This window comes from Ascaphus truei, chromosome 1, assembly GCF_040206685.1.
Source record: "Ascaphus truei isolate aAscTru1 chromosome 1, aAscTru1.hap1, whole genome shotgun sequence".
Taxonomy (NCBI): Eukaryota; Metazoa; Chordata; class Amphibia; order Anura; family Ascaphidae; genus Ascaphus; species Ascaphus truei.
Window position 1 is genome coordinate 127,041,063 of NC_134483.1, and position 25,211 is coordinate 127,066,273.

At 39.9% G+C, this 25,211-nt stretch overlaps 1 protein-coding gene across 1 annotated transcript in view; it reads right to left on the reverse strand.

Moving 5' to 3' along the window:
- The window catches only part of SLC44A1 (solute carrier family 44 member 1), a 138,617-nt gene that overhangs the window by 19,573 nt on the left and 93,833 nt on the right, over nt 1-25,211 (reverse strand). The window contains exons 6-13 of the mRNA XM_075594642.1: nt 24,768-24,937; nt 20,140-20,229; nt 18,699-18,838; nt 17,045-17,231; nt 14,503-14,668; nt 10,619-10,775; nt 7,944-8,027; nt 4,505-4,642 (exon numbers count right to left, since the gene is read on the reverse strand). Of these exons, the coding sequence (XP_075450757.1) occupies nt 4,505-4,642; nt 7,944-8,027; nt 10,619-10,775; nt 14,503-14,668; nt 17,045-17,231; nt 18,699-18,838; nt 20,140-20,229; nt 24,768-24,937 (1,132 nt within the window). The remainder of the gene's footprint in view (nt 1-4,504; nt 4,643-7,943; nt 8,028-10,618; nt 10,776-14,502; nt 14,669-17,044; nt 17,232-18,698; nt 18,839-20,139; nt 20,230-24,767; nt 24,938-25,211) is intronic.

Consider the following 25,211-nt stretch of genomic DNA (forward strand, 5'->3'; position numbering starts at 1 on the left):
CTTAACAGCATGTCTAGCCTCAAGTTAAAGATTAGCATGAGCTATAATGAAAATTAATCTTCAATTAGCATGTCTGCCTCCACACGAATTATACAAAAATGTTTTCTGTTCAGAAAGACAATTGTTGGAGAGCAGATGTTATTAGACAGCTGTGTCTCCCACTTTGGCATTCCCTCAGGTTAAAGAGAGCTCATTAAGAAACAGCTCGCATCACAAGTTAGCTCAATGTGCATTTTCTGGGACTGGAAACGACGACGCGAGTTCAGCGCCTTCATTATATCTCGCAATATTACCATCAGAAAAGTGACAAAAAGAAAGTCTTGAGCTGAAGTAGCTGGGAAATAGATGCACCCAGCTAGAGGTCTTATCACACACACAAAATAAGTGCCTGGTATTCTCTCAGGTGTATGTTCTAGGATTGCGAACGGCATCACGGTTTGCAAGTACCATCGATTGTGATTCCAAAATGTCACCACACAGGAGGTGGCAACTGTGGCTTAAATGATGTGCGTGCTCAGGACAATTTGATTCTGAATTGCACAAAACGTTGTAATTTCAGTAAGAAGACTGTTCTCTCGTAGAGGATCCGGATTTATTATTAATATTATTATTTTCAGCTTAAAAAAAACCTGTTACATTGGGGCACGTATTGTATGTCTTTATTTATATAGCGCCATTAATGTACATAGCGCTTCACAGTAGTAATACATGTGGTAATCAAATAAAGAACAGATAATATAAATAACAGATAATGGGAATAAGTGCTTTAGACATAAAAGTAACATTAAGGAAGAGGAGTCCCTGCCCCGAGGAGCTTACAGTCTAATTGGTAGGCAGGGAGAACGTACAGAGACAGTAGGAGGGAGTTCTGGTAAGTGTGTCTGCAGGGGGCCAAGCTTTATGTATCATGTGTTCAGAATATCCACAGTGCTATTCATATGCTTCTTTAAGCAAGTGTGTCTTAAGGTGGGTCTTAAAGGTGGATAGAGAGGGTGCTAGTCGGGTACTGAGGGGAAGGGCATTCCAGAGGTGTGGGGCAGTCAGTGAAAAAGGTTTAAGGCGGGAGAGGGCTTTAGATACAAATGGGGTAGAAAGAAGACAGCCTTGAGCGGAACGCAAGAGTCTGGATGGTGCATAATGAGAAATTAGGGATGAGATGTAAGGAGGGGCAGAAGAGTGTAAAGCTTAAAAGTGAGGAGAAGAATGGAGTGTGAGATGCGGGATTTGATCGGAAGCCAGGAGAGGGATTTCATGAGGTGAGATGCTGAGACAGATCTAGGAAAGAGTAGCGTGACTCTGGCAGCAGCATTTAGGATAGATTGTAGGGGAGACAGGTGAGAGGCAGGAAGGCCGGACAGCAGGAGGTTACAGTAATTAAGACGGGAGAGAATGAGGCCTGAGTCAGAGTTTTAGCAGTCGAGCAACAGAGGAAAGGGCGTATCTGTTATATTGCGGAGGAAAAAGCGACAGGTTTTAGAAATGTTTTGAATCTGAGGAGCGAATGTGAGAGAGGAGACGAGTGTGACCCCTAGGCAGCGTGCTTGGGCTACTGGGTGAATGATCGTAGTTCCAACAGTAATGTGGAAGAAGGTAGTAGGGCCAGGTTTGGGAGGAAGTATGAGGAGCTCTGTTTTAGCCATGTTGAGTTTAAGGCGGCGGAGGGCCATCCAGGATGATATAGCAGAGAGACATTCAGAAACTTTGGTTTGTAAAGCAGGTGTAAGGTCGGGTGTTGAAAAGTATATTTGTGTGTCGTCAGCATAGAGGTGATAATTAAACCCAAAATATGTTATTAGGTCACCTAGAGAGAGTGTGTACAGAGAAAAGTGAAGAGGTCCCAGGACAGAGCCCTGGGGTACCCCCACAGAGAGATCAATAGAAGAGGAGAGCAGAGTGTAATGACCTCTGTCTTTGGCAGCATGGAGGTCGTCAGTTATTTTAGTGAGGGCTGTTTCCGTGGAGTGAGCAGTGCGAAAGCCAGATTGTAGAGGGTCTAGGAGAGAATAGGTGTTGAGAAAATGGAGCAAGCGAGAGAATACAAGACGTTCAAGGAGTTTAGAGGCAAAAGGCAGGAGGGAGACAGGACGATAGTTAGAAAGACAGGTAGGGTCAAGCTTGCTGTTTTTGAGTAATGGTATGACTGTTGCATGTTTGACGGAGGATGTAAAGGTTCCAGAGCAGAGGGAGGAGTTAAAAATGTGTGTGAGCATAGGGATTATAGTAGGAGTAAGAGGTTTTATGAGATGGGAGGGAATGGGGTCAAGAGGGCAAGTGGTAGAGGGAGAAGAGGCGATCAACAGCGACACACATCCTCCTCTGAGACAGTGGAAAAAGAGTCAAGGAAGGCAGGAGAGTTAGGAATAGGTGTAGGATGAGAGGAAGAAACAGAGGGGATGTTCTGACGTATGGATTCCACCTTTTCCTTAAAATAGTCAGCAAAGTCCTGAGCGGAGATGGAGGAAGGAGAGGCAGCTGAGGGTGGTTTGAGTAGAGTATCAAAGACAGAGAACAGTCGCGTGGGTTAGACTTGTGCATGTTGATTAGTGAAGAAAAGTAGGCTTGTTTAGCTTGCGAGAGGGCAGAGTTGAAACAGGATAGCATAAATTTGTAGTGAAGGAAGTCTGCGAGAGTATGAGATTTTCTCCAGAGGCGTTCAGAGGAACGAGTGGAGGAACGCAGCATGCGCGTGTGGGAATTTAGCCAGGGTCTAGGGTTAGAAGGGCGAGTGCGGCAGAGAGAAAGCGGGGCATGTAGATCAAGAGAGGAGGACAAGGCAAAGTTGTAGTTCCTGACCAGGTTGCCAGGGTCTGTAGCAGAGCTGAGAGAGGAGAGGGAAATGCATTTGCATTGCATCCGGGGTTTTAAAGAAATGTTCAAAGACCCTTTTTTTTTTTTAGCCTGGCCCTTTCCATGTACAGTTTATAGTGGAGTACTCCGAGGGATTGAAAAAAGTACTTATGAAGTAGGGTGTGTGTTTGTTATCTTGTAGAGGACCACTTTCCTAAGTGGTATTATAAACAATAGTTTTGAAGAGACACCTGTTAACCCTGACGGTAGCCCAGATGGATTGTATCCTTCCATAATAATGTCATAGGTTATCACACGGCCTAGTTGTAAATAATAAGAATCTGCAGACCGTGGGCTAAAATGTTTGACTGTATTTCCACAGAGAAATGTGCACAGAAAAATAGGTCTTCCGCTAAGAATTCACGTCGTCCTAAGCAAAGTGCGGCAATTCTACTGGCATCAAAATGGGAATATGCAAATACATTGGTCTTGGCCTGAGCCTGCCTATCTGACTCTAATTCTATGATATTATTGGCTTGCTTAGCCTGTAGCAGTTTCGCCATTAACCCCTTCATTACTGGCTTACATAGCACTGTTGCTTGAGATGATCTCTGCGTAAGTGCTGGTTATACCTTATGCCTATCTGACTGATATTATTGGCTTGCTTAGCCTGTAGCAGCTTTGTTCTTAACCCCTGCATTACTGGTTTATATAGCATTGTTGCTTGAGATAATCTCTGCTAATTACCGGTTATCCTTGAGATATACTCTACAGTTGGTTGGTCTAATTGCCACTAGCCTCATTTGGGCATTCATTTACTAGTGACCACTCGTAGATCACTAGATTATCTTATAGGTTGCCATATTGTGTATTTAGTTGTTCAGTGTGTTGGGAGTTACCGTACATATAGGACTTAAGGGAAGTACCCTTGATCACTGTGATCTTGGGGAACGGGCATCCAGCCCTAAAACGTTGAACCCTTTATTTGTCTTTATTGCTCCCCATTTTCCCTTGTCTTTTCCTTATACCTTTCCCTTCCCCAACCCTGTGTTCTCCCACTCCATTTGCCGTCACTCACAGTTGTACGTATATTTCAGACCTTTGTGATTAGCTATACATATTGTGTGGTCATATTGTGGCAATATCACAGTAAAATCTCCTTATAACATATTTGTCATTTACTTTGTGTCTCACTGCAGATCCGGCTTCATTTGAAGCGTCTGGATAATAGGCCACCTGTCTGCTCTTAATCCAGCAGCTCATTTTCACAACCTTGCCACGAAGATGAACACAATACAGAACGACATAACACAAAGTGTCTTTAGTGTAGTGCAACGATGCAAGTGAGTGGCCTTTAAAGCAGCAATCGACTGCTGGATTAAACTATTCTTTACGCCGTTTGAACTGGGGATATGCTATAGGATTACTGTTGCCTTGAAGTAAGAGACTCAGGAGGTCAGAACCAACAAGAACATGGAGGTCAGTGGAGGCAATTGCAGCTTTACTGATTAAGAACCCCATATGGATTAAACCCCAATATATTAGTTTATTTGAATTTCACTTTTAAAATTATACATGTAATGGGAAGGAGCTCTGGGGAATGAATGTATATACTGTAGTGATACAATGTCTATAGTGATCCTGAGTTTTTGCTGTGGAAACTATACATTGTAAACATCATGGCATTTTAGTCTTCTTACAGCACTTAACACATTACCTTCCCAAGGAAGAGCACAAAATCTCCCACTGTGTTGATGGTGGCAACCCTCAAAGCGTTTTCTACTAGAATGAGGAGCGCATCCTTTGCGGAGGTGCAGAAGTTGGTGCTGTTGATAGCGGTGGCTGTATATGCATTCTGGGGAAACAGGATTTAGAAAACCCTAGTTAGACTAAGCTTTACCTGACATAGATGAAGACAAAGTACTGTATGCAGTGGCTAATGATGGTCAAAGTGCTATACTTTCATGATTTATGGGCTCCTGTAATGGTCAACAAGAGGCAGAGGTATAAGGAAGCCATTATGTGGGTAGGAGCACGAGTGGCACAGTTGTGCTTCATTCCCGTTCACTTTTTCCAGACCTGCCTGACACTGCTTCACCCTTTCTGGGCCTTACTCTTAACTGCGTACGCATCCTGCTGAATCCCAAAGCAGGAGTGAAGGGTAAGTTCCGATACACAAAAATAAGAGGCAGGTTTTTTTCTAAGGCTATATTAAGAGTTGTGATTCCCAGGTTAAGGCAGTTTCACCTGTTTGATAAAGCAGATAGATTATTAATTATGGGATTGAGTTTTCACATCTAAAAAAATAAATATATAATGTCTTATTTTTACTTTGGCTCAGTGGATTGAGAGTTTAACACAGGCACATTACAATCAATTAATGCCTAAGCAGGGCCCTCATTACCTTCTGTATTGATTTGCGCTTGTTTGTCCTTATTTGGTATGGCACTTTGTTTATATAATTTACAGAACTCTGTACCCCCCACTCAACCGCGCTGCGGTATATGTACATTTTATGTCAAATGTCAAGCTTCAATTACACAATACTTTATTAGTAATTAATAAACAATAAACAAAGAAACGAAAACAAATAATTAAGATAAAAAGTGCAATCACAAAAAACAAATTACAAATGGTAAAAACCCCACTGGTTCTAACATTGAAATTTGGTCTATTAGTCTCTCTAAGGTAAATCTAAACTGGTTGAGATTGAGATGTATGCATGAAAAAGGAACGGGCAAAATAATTGGATTTTTAATGATAAATCTGATTCAAGGTTAAAAATCTCAATCACTTCTCAAGGGATTGCTGAAATTGATCTTTTTTTCCTTCTGTTGATTGTGTGCTTGGCATTTTCAATATTGCAAGTCTACAAAGCTATGAAAGGAAATGATGTGACCCGAGCAAAGGAAGAGATCAGAGCCAGCAATAAGCAAATTTTTCTGGCTTTTTATTTTAAATCTGTTGCTTTCAAAGCAAGCCACAGAATCATTGCAATAACTGCATGGCAAAACTCAACGATCTATACGACAGTGTAGGCTGTGGGAAATTGCATTGCCAAAGTTCTAGACCTGCACACGACCTCACAGGAAATGGGCTCTCACTGTCACTTACGTGGAGTTTTGGATGAGAAACCTGAATCAATTCCACATGATATTTTTGTATAATTAATAAGTGTGACGGGAGGGGGTAACCAGGTTATACAATAAAGGACAAGCCCATTTTGGTTACCCTTGCTCCGTGTATAAGGGTCCAAGAGAGTTAGCTCTTGGGCCCAGTATCAATGTACCATTCCAATGTACTGTATGCAAAAAAAGCATTTTTTGTGTGCTTTTTCCCTTTCCGGGCATGCAATCAAGCAGGGATTGCTAGGGTATGAGTTTCAAGGGGTGTTTTGTGGAGGAACCATTGACAGAATGTGCCTAGGAGGTTGGGGTTCGGAGTTGTCAGTTCCCCTATAAATGTACCCGGGAATCATGCCTGATTCTCAGATACATGTACAGTAGGCACATTGTCCCGGTAATACCTCCCCTTGAAAACCCAAGCACGACTCACCACTAGGGTACCCTGCTTCTGCACAGCCCAGAAAGGAGAATGAAGCACAGGGATAAATAGGTATCCATGTAGCTGAGGGAATCCCTAGGTTAATGGGGGTACCTTAGCTAGTGCCAAGGTGACCCACAACCAATATAGGGTTTGAAGGGGCCCCAGCTGTATATAAGGTTGAGGGGGACTCAGAGTCCAAACTGAGTCCAAAGGAAAGTGTGTGGGGAATAAGGGAGATAGAAATAAAACGACCTTTTTCCATTTTCTGTTCCCTGTACCCGAGGACTCAGAAGGGTATTAAAAGCTACTTTAATGTAAGGTAATAGGCTTTTTACATTTGGAAAAGATGTCCAAACAGGCTGCCTGAGCTAACCCATAGGCGCTGGAAAGTCTGCTGGACATCAGATTTCAAAGCAGCCAGAAGATGCCCAGAGGTGTGAATAGCATTTGGTCAGCGGGGAAAGGTGGAGTACCAGGTCCGGATATCAATGCCACTTGTTCTGCCAGACCTGGTGGAGCTTGCCCAGCGGGTGGCATCGAGATAGCCAGGGAGAGAGGTGGTAGGCTTGCGCATGTCTCTATGCTATTTAGGATTTCCCGCCGACCCGGCTTTTCTAGCAGGCTTGGCTTTGATTGGTTGCTTGGGAAAGTTCCCACGCGTTGATTGGCTGTTCAGTTTTGTGAATGAAACTAAAAAATACAATAAGAACCTGTGAGCCAGATTCGGGGTCTCCGGTAGTAAGATCGCGGGCGGGCTTTTCAAAGTTGCTTCTGTGTGAATATCAGAGCAACCGGCTTCGATTTCGAGCCTGAAAAGTCTGCCTGCCAGAGTCTAGGCCCAGCTTTTTGTAACCAATTTCTCAGAAACGAACGTAAGGGACACGGTTGGGATTTTATGCCGATTTGAGTTCCAGGAGATTTGGACTAACATGTGGTCAGGAGGTACAAAGTTCTCAGAAGAGAACGTAGCGATGGCGTATGGAACTTTATGCCAATTTGGGTTCCAGGAGATTCCGGTTCAAGTCCCAGTCAGGGTAATACTCTCCCATAGGGTTCCCTGCACCTAGGAAAGTCTAGCTTTCTACCCCAGTCCCAAAGTAAGTGTGTCTTTTTGTCTGTATTTTGTGTTCCATTGTGTGTAAGCGAATTTGTACTGAATAAATTACAATTTATTTCATTACCTTATTTTGCTCAATGAATGATCCTGGTAAAAAGGTGTAAATAACCTGGTCTCCCGTGACAATAAGACATTAAAAAAGTTATGGTGGGTAAAAGTGTGACAAAAACCCTCCACCGTACAGCAAATAAAAATAACACTTGTGGGTCCATTTGTATGGCTCAGACAGGGTCCCCATTATTGCTTAGCGCTTCTGGCATAAGCTCATGGGGTCTATGTTAAAATGAACAAGAAGCAAAAGGTGACACACTGAGTGCTTAAGTGCATGTCATTACCCAGAATCCCTAGCTGCAGTGGAAGCACTCTATGCAAAGTGATAATAGGGAAAGACAGGGTTGCAGACCTGTCTGAGACATGCAAATGCAATACTTCATTCTATTAAATCTGACAAGTCATAGGTTCAACAGGTTCCTATTTGGGGCGGGGTACCTACCTGATTTAAATAAGTCAGGCACTTCTCGAGACACCATAGGCAGCAGATGCAGGATTTCAGCATACAGCGAGCACAGGCATTTTCCTAGAAGTCAAGAGAGTTTTGTGTGAGAACAAACCAAACGTTTTCATCAAAGTACTGTAGCATTTCATGTTCAAAAGGCATTGCCTTTCAAGGGTCATTCATTTCAAAGGGTTTAATCCATACATTGACTGCCACACAGGCAGAAAAGAGTTGAAAAGCAGTAAAGAGAACAGTCTTTTGTTGTATTCTCCACATATATACTCAGTGAACAAAAACACATTTGCGCCAAACAATAAATCACCTTGAAGCACAGTAACCATTACGGATTATACATCCTGACATAAATCTGATGCCCTTTATTATAATTATTATACATAAGGTTAATATTGTTACTTTACACAATAAGGCGCTAAAAGAAAAACTCTTCTTTTATTTGCTTCAACCTGCCCAGTTAACATAAATATCACAAGACATATCACATCATTCTTAATTAAATGTTTACAAACGAAACAAATATTTTATGTAAATGTAGTATATGAAACAGTTTTACTTGTTAATGTCGCACATTGTTAGAATATTTTACATTAACAATTACATCGTTACATAGTAGAGGAGGTTGAAAAAATACATCAAGTTCAACCTATGCTAAATTTAGACGACAGATACTTCATCCTATATTTGTACTTACTGCATATTGATCCAGAGGAAGGCAAACAAAAACCCTACTTAAATATCATCAATAATATCTCATAAAGGGAAAAATAAATTCCTTCCCGACTCCAAGAATTGGCAGATTACTCCCTGGATCAACATCCTTCCTATGTTTACTTATTTGGTATATCCCTGTATACCTTCCCTTTCTAAAAAGATGTCCAACCTTTTTTTTTTTTTTAAAGATATCTATTGTATCTGCCATCACAGTCTCCATGGGTTATGAATTACGCATTTTAACTGCCCTTACTGTAAAGAGTGTACAGCAATGAAGAAAGAACAGCGGTGCATAGCACACTGAAACACTGAGGGCTGGAACTTGAAGCAGTACAGTATACAAAAAAAATTATTGGCACATCGCAAAAGACAGGGTAAAAAACACCAATGCATTTCGCGCCTTGCTGGCGCTTACTCTTGCACTGTTTTTGGGCTAAAAATCCCTAATGTTTCTCTTACTGTAAAGAACCCTTTCCTTTGATGCTGGTGAAATCTCCTTTCCTCCAAAGGGATGACCCTGTGTCGTTTGTACTGGCCTTGGGATGAATAGTTCTTTTGAAAGCTCCTAGTATGGTCACTGAATATAATTGCTATAAATAGTTATCATATCCGCTCTTCGACACCTCTTTTCTAATGTAAATTATTATGTTTTAGCTAGCCTCTCCTCATAAGTTAGATTGTCCATCCCCTTTATTAATTTGGTGGCTCTTCTCTACACTCTCTCTAGTTCCAGAATGTCTTTTTATGGAATGGTGCCCAAAATTGTAATCCATATTCAAGGTGTGGTCTTACTAATGCTTTGTAAAGGGGCATAATTATGTTTACTTCCCTTCCATCCATTGCCCATTTAATGCAAGATAAGATCTTGTTTGCCTTTGCAGCTACTGCATGACTTTGGGCACTATTGCTAAGCCTGCTGTCTATAAGCACTCATAAGTCCTTCTCTATCAAGGATTCCCCCAATTTATCACCATTTAATTTGTAAGTCGCCTGTTTATTCTTGCATCCCAAATGCATAACTTTACATGTATCTGTGTAGCCATGATTGGTTCAGACAATACTTTCTATCTCCTGTCACGTAAGTCCCAGTAGTTATAGGCAGTGGCAGGCTGTCCTATGGGGTTTAACCCCTTTCATGCTGCCTCATTGAGTGACAGGGGTGGAGGTGAACTGAGTCTGTGTACAGCCAATCATGGTGCAGACTCTGTGCCCTCCCCCTCTGTGCCTTAGGGAGGAAGTGTCCTAAATTATAGTCAGTCGAGGTGTGAGTATGGTCTGAGGAGGAGTGGAGCGGAATTCCCTCCCGGCAGGGAGGAGACATGCTCTCAGCCCCTTAAGGGGTTGAAGGTTGGAGACCTACCAGATTGCAAGGACTGATCCTGAAAACCCATGCATACGCTGTAATGACAACTGTGGAAAAGGAGTCCTTGAATATTAAATGTAATGGTTTGGCTATTACTGAATTCTTGGATGTATGCCATCGGGGCCAGGTGCTTTATTTACTGTACTTTTATCAAGCCGCCTATGAACGTATTCCTCAGTTAACCAATTGTTCGTTGCTATAGAGGTTGTCGCTTCCTTCTTAGGCACTACTACGGCACTACTATTGCAATGGAGTCTTCCCTGGTAAATACTGAGGAAAATAATTGGTTTAATACCTCTGCTTTTTCATTATCTCCAATAATTTGTCTGCCCATCTCACTCCGAAAGGGTTGCATTTGAAAATTGCCTTTTCAAAAACACAGTCACCATAATATTTGCAAACATTATTGAAAAAGCATTGAAAAATCATTATAATTGACTTTTCCATTTAGAAGTCTGAACAACAGTAAGGTGATGTGTGACCCTGGTTGAGAATACTGATCTAGGCTCCATGGTTCCGTCATGCAGGGTACAGAGGCTGCTTTTCCACAACCTGAAATCATGTTCAATATTCTCTTTACCTTTCCCTTGAGCTGGCTATGTATATACATGAGGATCATGCGCGGGATTTTCACCAAAGTGATGATGAAGGCACCTTTCACCACTGTTCCAAGATGGTATCTAATGAGTCGATTTACGGACGCCAGAATGGGAGTAAATGGGAGATCTTTCTTGTTCCTGGGGAATGACAGTGTTATCATCGTTTATTTGTAAAGGGCCAACATATTCTGCAGTGCGGTACAATGGGGGTACAGAGTGATATCAATAAACACAATGACATAAATAAGGACAAAAAAGTGCAAACAGATACAGAAGGTAATAAGGGCCCTGCTCGTGAGATCTTACACTCTAGAGGGAATAAGGGGCAAAGTTGAAAACATAAGGTAAAGTGGCTGCTCATTGTGGGACAATGTGCCTCAGGAAGGAATTTGGTCCAGCTGCGCAGCTGGATCTATTAAGATTTTGGGGTGTGGATGGTAGGGGCTGTTGGATAGCATGGAGTTTTGTCCAGTTTGTAAGTGTTATTACAAAGACATACACAGGTTGTGATACACTATTGATAAACAATACACAAAGTACATAGCAAAGATAATGAAGTCTGGGCAGGGGCCAAGTAATGTTAGCTTTAAATATGTACAATTTAGCACACGAATACCTGAAAATACTGGACATTCCTTGACGGCTAGAGTTAGTTTTTTTTTTTACATTCAAACAAAAACGTAAATTGAGACACAATCTTAAGAAGTTAAAATTGGCCCGCAAAGGAATCATTCAAAATGTTCACAAAATATTCTTCCATCCCATAAATTACAAATTGGGCTGCTAAATTGATCCATCAACGCAGAACGGGTGATTCAGTTCTGCTTTTCTTTTTACTACTTTCTTGGGGCATTCTGTTATTCGTAGGGAACCGACTGCAGTGGATCAACCTGCCTCAGTGACCTTGCTTTTATTTGGCAACTCTAATGGCTTTAGTTGGCCACTAGAAGATGGAAGAGGACTTTGTGATTAATTAGGGATAATAAAGCAATTGCCTCACTGCTTACAGAGACGCCGTCTCAATTTAGTTCGACTACTGTACATGATCTCAAATGTAGCAGAACTACTACTATTTAAACCTATTTGATTGAAAACTTTGCAGGTCCAAACACATCATAGTAAAACGCTTAATACAATAGTACCTATAATTCCAAGTAGTGGTGAATGTGTACATACCTGTTAAGCAATATTAATTATACAGTGTATGACATTACTGTACTTGCAAAGCAATATAATGGAGGCCTCTGTTGTATTAAAGGTTTGACTAATGCTTCTTATAGTTGCCTTTTTGATCATAAAATGGGAAATCTTAAGTGGTCTTACAAGTTTATGCATACCTGTCTGAAAAGCTAATCCTTAATGTTTTATTATGAATAAAAAACAAATTGTTTTAATGCTGCCGCTTAACAAACCTATAGTTATTTCTGGTTATATTGTATTCTTATGACAAAAAAACCCCCAACATTTGCCATTTCTTCTCATGGAAGTGGTCTTGTATGGTAAAATGCATGTTTCATCATGGTAAAGTAACATGGGAAAACTGTGTTTTTTGTAGGAAATGGTGCTTTAACCTGACTGAAAGTTGGCAAGTATATGCACTTGGTACTGTGTGTGGGACTCTGAACTACAGTAAATGCACTAACACATTCTAATAGAAAACATATACAGTAGTACCATTAGATTATACTTACCTTCTATAGCAACAGGTATATACTGTACACATACACTGGCGACACACTTTATTCGAGCTCGGCTAGTCCCACGAATTCGGGTATACCCGGGTGTATTGAGGTTTGTGACTGTTTTCTGCCCGAGTACATTGGGTTATTTTCCAGGCAGGGATTGAAGCATTTTATTCCCGCTGGCTGCAATACTGCACAGTATATATATATATACTGCATTACAATTCATGAATTTATGCCATCTGGTAGACACGCGAAGCATTGCAGCCTATTAAATCCTAATCATTATCATTTAACAGATCAGCCGCCCGTCAGCCAGGCATGAACCCAGGCTGGGAAGGCAAACACAACGGGGCTTGTCAGAGGTGAGGAGCGGCGCATTCCAGGTATCTGCCAGGTACATACTGGGTATTTGCTCGAATAAAGTGTGTCGGTGCAGTATATATATAGGACGCACAGACAAGTCACTAGCAAATAACATACTAATAAACAAGGAATAAACAAATATTCACTCTATATTTGATAAGGTATATATCAGATAGCACTCGTGTAGACAAATTTGTAAACTGTTGGTTCATGTCCCCTAAGCATAATATAAGTATATGATATTGTTCCGAAGTCTGGTAATCATGAGACAGCACACAAGGGGCAGTTTTCAACACAAGTGTATTAGAGTATTGATGAACGGTGGAGAATATATATATATATATATATATATATATATATATATATTATATAACAATGAAAAGGAAAAGCGTCCCAACTCAGCACTCAAGTATACTCAGAACAAATATCAAAGAAAATTATATATCTCAGCAAGAATTATACTAAAAAATATATAGATTGAGTTTGTGCAATTTGGAAACTAAATAAAATGGTGATTTAAAAGAAGAAAAAAATATACCTAGAGATAATGGCCTCTAGTATACAGCACACGGAAATATAACATAAGAACAGTATCCCATAGGAAAAGGGAAAGAGTAAAAAGATGTACAGTATAGCGAAGAAAAAGAGATTATGTATATAATATATGTATTTGACATCAGCATGTATTAGGCAATTTGGTGCATGTGTTATCTATGCTTGCTGTGTGGTTTTATATTCACTAGGGGTGAGGCCGGCCTTGTAGGTTCAAGGGGTTATTGCTAACCCCTTGTTCTACATATATTTTGTGCTTATAGGCTTTTTTCCCTTGCCTTGGGTATTAGGGGTCCATCAGTATCTTCATAGGGGTTTTCCCCTGTCTGATACATATTCTATCACAGGAGGATGTCAGGGTTTATTTTAATATTTTTTGTATTTTATGTTTGATTATTTGTGCTGTTAAATAAATCATAATTTTCTTTGATATTTGTTCTGAGTATACTTGAGTGCTGAGTTGGGACACTTTTCTTTTTCTTTTCATTGTTATATTATTTCTAGTCCCTAGCACCGTTAGTGGTTATTATATTACTAATTTAAGTACTCATTATTTGCTTAGTCTGTTGCAGGCAGTTTGTCTTGTTGTAATATAAATATATATATATACAGTATATATAAATATATATATATATATATATATATCAAAAATCGAATAGTACTATAGAGATAGAGTAAAAGTTTCTGTAAGGTTCTCATTTGTGTCTGCAAAAATCAGAGGAAAACCTTTACACAAGATGCCAGAAGGCAATAGACAGTGTAGATGAGCGACAATGAGATTATCCAACTATATATACACATTATATATGTAATTCTTGTTTATCAGAATGTCATTGGTCCATAAGGTGTTACGATCAGTCGTAACTTGTTGCCAAGTAAAATAATTTGAACTATTGAGCCAAATGTATGCTTATGTCCCTATTTTTACCATGTATAAAAAAAGGGGGGGGGGGGGGGGGAGGAGATAATTGTGTTCCTCTTTCATGTTGACGGTCCTTGGCATGAGTGGTCTGTACTGTTGACAAAATAAAGGCTGTTTGAACTATACATCAATACTTCTTGCACTCCTTCTCATTGGCGAGTGTCGGATTACCTGGCTTAGACACAGAACTACTGTAGCATTTGCTTGTTGACGCTGTGCATGTGGTTGCAAAAATCAATGAGCACTTATGTTAATTATGGTGAGCTAATAAGGTATCACAACTAGCATAAAAGCATGTTTTATAGAAAGTGTGCGCTACAAAAAAAAACAAAAAGAGCCTCACCTGGTAAAATAATAGGTTACCACAGCTCCTGCAATGGTCATCTGCTGGCAGGCTAGAATAAACTCACTAATCCAAATGAGCCCCACCAAATGGTACCACCACATGTACTGCAGAGGGCCATTGATCCGGAACTCCACATACCCTTGTTCATTCGTGAAAGGGTCCCCTAATATGAAAGAGTGAACAGAAAAAGTAGCATATCAATAACCATTCACCTCCTCCGTCATACAAACACATACCTGAAAAAGACCTGATTTCAAGTTTTAAAGCCTATGTGCCTTTCAGCAGTACACCACCACAGAACTGGCCACTTCAGAGATAGAAGTGCAACTGTAATGAATTTTCCATTCCATTCCAAAATGTGTTGCAACAACCCTGGGATGCTAGAATCATGTGAAAATGCACTGCACCAATCTACAACACCATTTTGAAAGTGCCTCTACAAATTAATTACTGCAATCTACACCCCTTTCCTAAATTACTTCCATTCATTTTGAACTTCTCTTCTTAAAAAAGAAGAACAAAGTCTACCTCCTCAAGCTTCTTACTGTTACTTGTTTGTAATAAGTGTGACTCCCCTGCAGACCGTTTCAGTTACCCTTAAGATAAGCAGCCTTATACTGTAGATGTCACTGTTGTGGTATTTCAGCCATTTCTTATTCAACAATTGCTTATTACTACCTGTTGATTAGTCAATTCTTTCTACTGTCCTCCATTTCTTCAATGGTTTTTTGTAACAACAGAGGGTGACAACCTTGCTTATATGTGATATGTATTTTAGCACTACTGTATTATTATAGAAGTGGCGTGTATAAGCTACGGCTTGGCTGCAAAACATTGTTTTTTTTCCTAAATATTGTATCAAACACACCATAGGTTATATAATAGCTTTAATAATAGAACTTTTCTCCCAATGGGAATCAAAGCGCTTCACAATTACGGTATAGTGAGCGGTACACAGCACATAGGAATAATAAAAGATAAAGTCCCTGCCCAGATGAACTTACAATCTATGTTTTTGGTGCCTGCAGCACACGGAGATAAAGTGACTTGCTCAAGGTCACAATGATCTGACACTGGGAATTGAACCCGGTTACCCTGATTCAAACCCAGTGTCATTGTTTACAGAGTCCGTGTCTTTACTCACAGAGTACCAAACAGCTGAATGTTTCCATTTTTTTAGATTTGGGGCCTTATTCTATATCAGTAAAAGCGGCCATATTGGCCGTTTTTGGCCGAAAATCCCTATTGAAATGTTCCTCATCAAAGGGAAACAATCCCAGTTGATTTCAATGGTAATGTTTATCTTTGATATACAGTTCTGTGAATGCCCAGAATGTGGAAAACCATGTATGGGATCAATAACTAAGTAAGCTTTCTATTGTTAAACTGCTGGGAATATTGGCAACAAATGACAACAGGAAAGTGTTGCAAAGATCTTGCACTGCTTGGAAGGTGGGCTAAAACCAGCTATAGAAAACAAAGGATGCTTTAAAACTCATTAAAATTGTCATTAAGAGTTGAATAAAAAAAGTAGTAAGTATTATCCAATATTACAGAACTGATTTATACATACACACAGAATATTTCAGATTTAAAAAAAAAGGGAAATATAAACCCAAACAATGACAAAGATAAAAAGGGTAATGGAGGTTATGTATTAAAGTATCGGGCTTGCAAAACTGGGGCAAAAGATAGCGCCACATTTCCCAAAGAAAACAATTCAATGGAAAACAATGGAGCCTGCTGCTATTCTTTTTCCCTAGCTTTACAGCTTTACTTTATTATATAACCCCCAATTAGTACTGGATGAGTAGTACAGGTAACCAAATTCTGTCACATTCTCCCAAACTTTATGCAGAGTTTAAAGTGCAGCTACTCAGATGTGGACATGCAATTAAGCACACCAATACCGTCACATCCACAGAGCTCTAGCACAGGAGTGGCCAACTCGAGTCCTCAAGGACCACCAGCCGGTCAGGTTTTAAGCATATACCTGCTTCTGCACAGGTAGCTCAATCAGTGTCTCAGTCAAAGACTGAGCCACTTGTGCTGAAGCAGGGATATCCTTAAAACCTGACCTGTTGGTGGCCCCCGGGGACTGGAGTTGCCCAACCCTGCTCTAGCATGTCTAATTTAGCTATTTGCATAGCCAAGCTTTATGTAACCAATTCGTTTCTCTTATTTCAGAACCATGCATGCCATAATGTGTGATGCAATGGTAATACTAGGGACCGAGTTATTTCCTCTACCCTGCTCACCTCTAACTGGATAGAAGGGCTAAATCCCACAGTACGAAGGAAAATAAAAACAGACAAGAAGTTCATTTGACTTGAAAATAATAATTAGAAAGATCCAGATCAAAAGTGTTTATTTTTAATTTTTTTATGTATAGGATCTTTAGCAAAGAGGGGGCCCTAATATAAAAATTCTAAATGTATCAGTCAAAACAAAAAGGCACACAAGTTCACTTTTCACCGGTTTGCTGTTAGATCGCTACATGAAATACCCTTATGGCGAAAACCTATATTATTAACCATACCTGTGGTTCCCAGGAAAAGCAGGACCATGACCCAGTAGACCCAAAACAATAGTAGAGCAAAGAAGGTCCAAAAGGGCTGGAAGACGAGCAGTGGGAGATGGATGAAAACCTTCCCGGCCACGTGGAACAAGGCAATAGTGAGGGCAACTCGCTTCCGCATTATCAGCATGATGAGCAACAGGATAACCTGGCAGAGAGACAAGATCAAGCTCAGATGTGTATGATACGTGATAGGAATTCATGTGGTGATAGAGACATGACAAGTGTCTATTCACCTACAGTAGCCCTATTTCTGTCTCTGTGAAATAAGAGCCATATGCAAAGTGTAGACAGATACAACATGTCAGCAAGCACAGACTCTTCCCATATTCCAATCATAAAACATGTCTCTTTACTCCACAAACTACAACAATCACACAAAATAAAAGAGCTTCAGATCTTCAAAGGGACAATGTTCTAACACCACAGGACTTTGTGCTTATTACAGTTTAACAGAGTTAAAAGATGCAAGGGGGTGCATCTTTGATGCTAAAGACACAGCTTTCATGAGACCAAAATAGCCATTTATCTTCCCTGTGCAGTCGATGCAAATTCCTGCACAGTTTGAAATCAGCATCAGGGACAACATTATACAATAATGACACCCCTCCAGCACACGTCCATCTGGTTAGTGCCAGGATTATCTCGATGCTTCAAGGGTGAGGGAAGACGTTGACGGGAAAAGGAAAAACAAAAATCAGAAGAATCAAGCAGAAGTCTAGACATTTTTAGCAGCGTAACTAAATGAATAAAGGTGCACTTGCTCTGACAAACATACACTTGTCACTTAGCCATCTTTTCCCCTCTAAAATTGGTCATTCTAAAACCACAGAGCTTAAGACATGCTGTGCAGTTACTGCACCGATTTATTCATTAACTGAGTGAGCATATAGATGTGGCCGTCTTAATAAGTTTCCAGATGTAATCTAGTCAAATACACAGGAATGCATTCAAATGACCAAATAACGAGGGAATCAGGCGTTTATGGGCTATTCACCGATCAGTGCTTTCCCAACCATGACGTTGTTTAGCTCTGATATTTGAAAACCGTTTGAAGCAGTTAATATGGACTATTTTGATATATTAAAGACAAAATACTATATAGATAACAGCCTACTGTACATACAGTATTTGTGTGTTCACATGAATGATGTTATGATGCTACCAAATCTCTGGGACATGTTTATGTGAGCCAGCAATATATTTCAGATGGCGTAGGGGGGCGCACTAAAATGTAATCATGTATTTAAAAAGAAACACAAGCTTTGGTCATTTTAACAAGCTTATCTGCTATTGACTTTAATAGCAGGTATTGCCGATTCGTCCATAATAAAGCGGATAGCTCTTTGAAGACTCCTGGCCAACGAGTTAAAACACCAGTGTTTTACTCTGCACCTTTTGCAATTTGCATAGTGACACCTCGGAACTGAAAGGAATTTTTGCAAGTACTGTAGCACTAGGTGAAAAATATACAAGTAGTGCAGTCTCTGTGTCACTCAATATGTTCACAGCTCTAACCAGGTGAATCTAATAGCATATTACAACTGGAAATGAGACAGAAATGACCCAGCTTCATGAACCGATAAGGCATGACACACAAAAACGTAAGCCTTACAGTGAAGACAGTGGCAGCGATGGAATAGATGAGCAAGGCCTGATGATTGTCTTTGGAGACCTGAAGTTGATCTGCTGGAAGATTTTCATTGAAAGACTTCTTGTGTTCGGCATACATCCACCAGAGAACCCCGGTGCCTCCTGCACACACAACAGGGTGGGGGAAATAAATAAATAAATCAGGTCTTTCAAGGGTTTGTTTAAACATTAGGTATCAAAAAATCATTTCCAGAGACATACAAATGGAGGTCAAAAGCACTAGACATCTCTGCCAGCTGTAGCATTTATGCGATATGTCGCAAGTGCTGAATAGTCCTGCTGTTTATCCCAATTACATAATATATCAAGTTCTGGAATCTACATTACGCCCCCTATTCATTATGCTATGAAGCAGCCGTGTGCTTTTTCAGGCTACAACTGAATAATAAAAAAAAAAAAACGAAGACCTCGTCCTTATTCTGTACAATGCTATAGCACTGAATCTGCGCCATCGCAGTTTACACACAATAAGGGCTGATGGGTGGGTACTGCACCTTGTTAGTTTGAATGTCAAATATTTGCAGCCAAAATGCCATTGTTTTTAGATACGCAGTGTGTCGCCTCACATGTGTTAGGTTTCCATTTCTAAAAATTGCACAGCAAAGGAACAGTTTCTTATGTTCCTGTTCAAAAGGAATATATGTGGTTGAAAGATTAAGAAGGTTTAATGTAGTTGTAATGTGCTGGAATCATAGACTCTTGTCAAGGGAGAGACTCACAAACAGAAATAACTTTGGTTCTCAGAGTAAAAAGCATATTTATGGGTTTGTTAGTTTAACATTTCCATTCAAATGGTGGGTTTATATGCAAATTACTATAATGCTTGATAAACGATACTTGTCAGTGTGCATTTCTGTTTTGCTACAGGTATATATATATATTTTTTAATTAATTTCTTACGTGCAAAAGGGAATGCAGAATAGACTGAAAACTTTGTGTAACTGCACAGGTAAAAACAGGATTATTCATTTAAGGTGATTATGTCCTGGCAGAAAAAAGACTAAATATACTACAGTATATGATGGAAATCGATAAACTGCAGAGTACTTAAGACAATGGGGGTTATTTATCCAAATCTCCAGAATGTAAAAATGGGACAACAAATAAAAGCACCAAAGTTGGCAAGAAAAAAAAAGGATACAATTTGAAAGCTATATGGGGCCAAGTCATTAAAGCTGTGATTGGCGATAAGGTGTGTCGAAGCCCCTTAAGGTGTTTTATGACAGACGACTGCTTAGTATATACATTTTATGGATCAATATGCTCCATCAATAGGTTAAAATAAGACAATCAAGCAGGCAGGATTGAGTTTATAGGACACAATTAAATTTGGTCAAGAAATGCACATCAAAATAAATAAAATTGTCTGTTGTGAAAGATACTGACCGATCAGGAAACCTTACCAAGTGATCCTAAGATGACCAAGATAGTCAAGATCCAAACAAGTACTCTGGAGATGTACCTGATTACCACCATCAAAATCATAGAGAGCACTGCAGAGAAAACAAAAAGGAGACATTAAGGGACAAATTATCACTGCAGAAATAAATTTTAAAAATCATTACAACCAGCGATGTTGGGGCTTACCAATGACAGTGCTCTTCCACTACCAATTTAAAATGTAAACTTGGTCTAGGACAGATCATTGAAAAGAAATAATCTGAAGTTACATTTGGGGAATTTCTCGCAGTGATGTAGTAAATGAGGAGAATAATTAATAATTGGTTGTTCTTGTATAGAGCAGCTAGTTTTACGTAGTGCTTAACAGAGACATTTTGCAGTTACAGTCCCTGCTCCGTAGAGCTTACAATTTATGTTTTGGTGTCTGAGGCACAGGGAGATAAGATGACTTGCCCAAGGTCACAAGGAGCAGACACTGGGAATTGAACCAGGTTCCCCTGCTTTCAATTTACTGCCCAGGTTCCCCTGTCTTTACTAACTGAGCCACTCCTATTATTATAGGTACTTTCTGGCCAAGGACTAGAAGATGTAGGTTATCAAGACTTTAGACAGAGGGTTGCTTTTTGTGTTGAAGGGACTGATGCATAGTGACCCACTCAAGAGCTGTGCCCTGAACCTCCCTGATGTTCAGAAGTTACCTCAAGCCAAAGGCATTCAATAGAAGATTAGAGATCTCTCAAGATTACTTCTTTTGCAATACACGTAACCGAACACAAATTAAGAATGCTGAACATATGATTGTATAAAATAACATTTTACGGTCTAACAAAAAAAAAAGCAGCTCTTAAAAAAAATAAAAAATAATAATCATTAAAGCCGAGCGTACATTTGTATTGGTTTGTATACTGGTTAGGTGAACTATTCGCTTTAACAACTGCAAAAGTAAAGGCAAAATCTGTTCATGAATTTACCAGTATTAGACTTTACATTATAACAGGGTTATTCTACTGTATGTTCCACAAACTTAGCTTACCTAATAAAACTAATGCATTATAAAGGAATGCTTCTCAGAATTGTAAATGGTATGGTGCCAGCTAAGTGTTATATGCGACCATTTGCATCAGACAGCCCTTTCTGCCAACTATGGTATTGATTTTACCTCAAAGGTCTGCTTGTGAATAATGTGAAAAGCTCAATGTTGAGAGTATACAAACATGAAAAGAAATGCCATTGTGTGGGGAAATGTAAACCCGCTACAACTGCAATGTAATTGACAAAAAAGCTGCATTGTCGTTTTGTCAAAGTAAGCCATGCATATCTTCATTTTAAAGGGCAAATATTGATTTTAAAAGGTGCAATCTGAATTTACGTTGGATTTTCCCAACCTACTTTTTCACTATTTTTGGTTACAGTATATAGGTAAAATAAAATGGGCAGTATTAAAATGTAAAATATAGCATTTAATGCACAGATGCTCCATAAACTTAAATATGACCCTGAGTAAACAGCGGTAGATCCCTCTTCTCAACGGGGAAAAGCGGAGTGCCAGTGGAATGTATAATGCTGCCAATTGGGAACCTGCTAACAGGCAGCACATAAAGCAGACACAGGCGTTTCCCTCTGGAATAATGACAGAGAAAAAAACAGATGCTATCAACTCTTGGTAAATGTAAAAGATTGATCTGCCTTTTTAATATTCTAGCATGATGCCATACCTTTCCAGTTGTGTACCCATACATATAACCAAGCTGCTGTACCACTCTTTTGAAATAGGAACATGAAAAGGTGATGTTTATTGCAATGTGGCTTTTTGAAATTGAGAGAGAGAGAGAGAAGAGGAGAGAAGGAGAGAGATAATCTGTTGTAGATAACAATGAAAAAAAGCCTCTCGATAAACAACCCACTGGCTATATTTGGCCTCTACTTGGAATGAAAGCTACAAAACAAGAACTAGTTTAGACTGTTCCTGGTAATCTGGAGCTATCTGGTTACTTTGCAGACGCACAGCAACTGTACTTTTCAAATTAACCATGCAAGCTTTTAGGTCCCTAGAGAGGCCGACATTCAATACACTGTATGCTGTGAAACCCTCTTCCCCTTAACTGAGAAGATTTAAACTGTATTCATTTGAATTCACAGCATGTTGAATAGGTGTCAAAGTCTCTTCTCATTACTCAAGACAACATCAGGGTAGGTAAGAGCAATAATAATAATAATAATTAAAAAAAAGGATTGGACGTAACAATGGTCATAGTACAGCTGAACCCCGTTATAGCGCGGTGCTTGGGGTCCAAAGAATGTGATCGCGTTATATGCGGATCGCTTAAAAAAATTGTTTTAGCCGAACATTGCACCCCTCTGGGGAGAGCTGGGATAACTCCCCCAGCTGTCCCACACCCGGCGGCGCTGCAGCACCCCCACGCAGGACTAACCCGGCATCAGCAGCAGCTGGCAGCTCTCTCCTCTTCCTGCTTCTGCCATCAGCTTCCGGATGACAGGGAGAAAGGGGAAAATCAGAGCCAGGTCCCTTAAAGAAAGAGTATGTCTGTGTGTGTGTCGTCAGAGCGACGTGCCGCCATGGTAACCAGCGTCAAATGCTGTGGGGTCACATGACGCGTGACGTCATTTGACGCCAGAGCCGAGGAGGATGGGGGTGGCGCAGGCAGCAAGCTACCTGGCACATGAAAAGCCCTGGTCAACAGGAGAGGATAGAAAACGGCATGGTAGGAGATCTGCTGCATATAAAAGGGAGCCACGATCACATCGCATTATAAGCGGATTCGCATTGTAACGGATCGCACCAATATGGGGTTGAGCTGTATTAACAATGTAAAAAATTAATTTGGGGATTGTTTACAAAAAACCCCATTAAATCTTAGATAAGTTGCATGGGAAAACACTGATGAAAGGGTGACCAGGTGAAATAAAGCCAAATGTGACATTGAAAATCAAGGTTTATTTTATGAAGTGGTGGAGAACAAAGCATAGATATGCTTCTTTATTCTGTAAACGTACAAAAGGGAAACAAACAAATGCCCTATAAAGCCAAATCTGGTCTTGTGTTTAATTGCAGCCAAACTGCAGTCAGAAATAGTTTAGGGTGTAGTTATAGCCACATTGTATTGTATGTTTTCTGTGACTTAAGAGGATTGGGAAATGGAAGGACGTTCAATGCTTAAGCAAGTTTCTAAAACGTCAATGGTGTAGAGATATTGGCCGTACGTATCAGTTCACGAACAGTGCAAATTTAGCCGTTTTTGAGGCGAAAAAAAAAAACTGACACTGAGTCAGAGCTTGCAATTGATTCGCCAAACATGAAGTCAATGTGCATTGCAATTTCATTTAATATGCTAATGTACTAAATGCTCTCAAACCGCTTAGTGCCAAGACTATAAATAGGTCACATACACCATGTTTCACTTACTGTCTGGGGATATTTAGCTGAAAACTTACTCATTTGCAACATTATTAGACCCATGAGACTTGGTAAAACGTTTCTCAGAAAATCTAAATTTGGGGGGAAAACGCTAACAATTTCGTACATCTCTACAATGGTGTTAATGGCAATGGAGCACTTTAATAGCTGCAGACAGGCTGCCCAAATCATTGGGTCTCTGCAGGTACGGTGATAGAAGACTCTCAAAAGGAAGTGCCAATGGAACGCGTCACTATACACATTCTTGCAGGAGCACACAGACTTGCAACATGAAAGGTTAACAGGCATTGCTGTTCTGAAAGGGATTTGGGGAATTCGGTTGTTTACAATGGATGAAAGAACCTTTAATTACACATAATTAACTGTAACGTGACATTACTCATTAAGTCTTTATTTGATAACAAATAAAGCAGCAGTGCCATCTAGCAAACCACTACCGTCATATGCAGTAATATCCCAAAAATCATGGTCATGCAAGTACAGTATTTATTGACAGTACCGTATTAGCCAAATGTCCTCTTCTCCCTCTTAGTTGGGGTTATTCATAAAAGTGTTATACGGTAGTGCTGCTTGGCAAACGGAAGTTTCAATGTGGTACTGCCAGATTGTCACTATTGCACTTCAATGAATAACCCCAATTGGCCCTAAATGCACGGAGCTGCTGCAATGTAAACACTATTCCAATTTTTGTGAAGCGATCCTCCCTTGCTGAAGAAGATTTTAGTCCTATTCTTTTGAATATAGCTGAACTCTTCCCTAGCATTGGGAAGATTGCTTCACAGCACATATAACATAAGCATAGAATATGTAATAGGGTCTATTTAAGAGCACAGTCAAAGGGACAAGAGACGACTGTCCCAAAAGTCATCTTTAAAATAACTTGCTGTAAAAACGTATTAAATAAAAGTGTTATCCAATAGAAAAAAAAAAAGACGATTAGTTTTAGATACATTTTCTACCAGGGTTTGTTATAATTAAAATGTATTATGGTAGGTCCAATCTCAAGTAGGTGGCAATGCTGCTTTTAAATCCTTCTCTGTCAGAAGGACCAGAGCTCCTTTGAAACATGATGCAGTACAGGTACCTCCAAGGGACAGAGGTTCAATCACTCTATAGGTATTACGTACTGTAGAGTCGTCAGTCTCCCAAAACAATACTACACAATGAGGGCTAGTAATTAAAAAAAACCATTACCTAGTGACAACAAGCAAAGTCCCATTATAATTCCTTTGCTGGTCATAACTCCACTAATCAGCCTGTGTAGGACACTATTGTCACTGACAAAAGTGATCAGGGCTTCTGCAAACTTGGCATAGCAGGAAATGTTCACAGGAGCACAGCGATGGAAGAATGGAATAGGTGCACTGGTGACACAAGGAGAAAAAAAAACAAAAAAAGAAAAAAAATTACTCCTACCGAAATATAAAATGAAAAAAATAAATAAATGTCACATCAACACACAAATGAAAAGGTGAATGGAAGCCATGTTCTTGGCAATGTGAGAACCCAGTGATTTGTGGGAAATATTATAGATCTTTAAAAAAAAAAAAAAAAAGGGGGGGTGGCAGTAATGGTGTTTAATGGACGTGAAAGCCAAGACCAAACAGTCATGTCAAAAAGAGGTGTATACAATTTCAA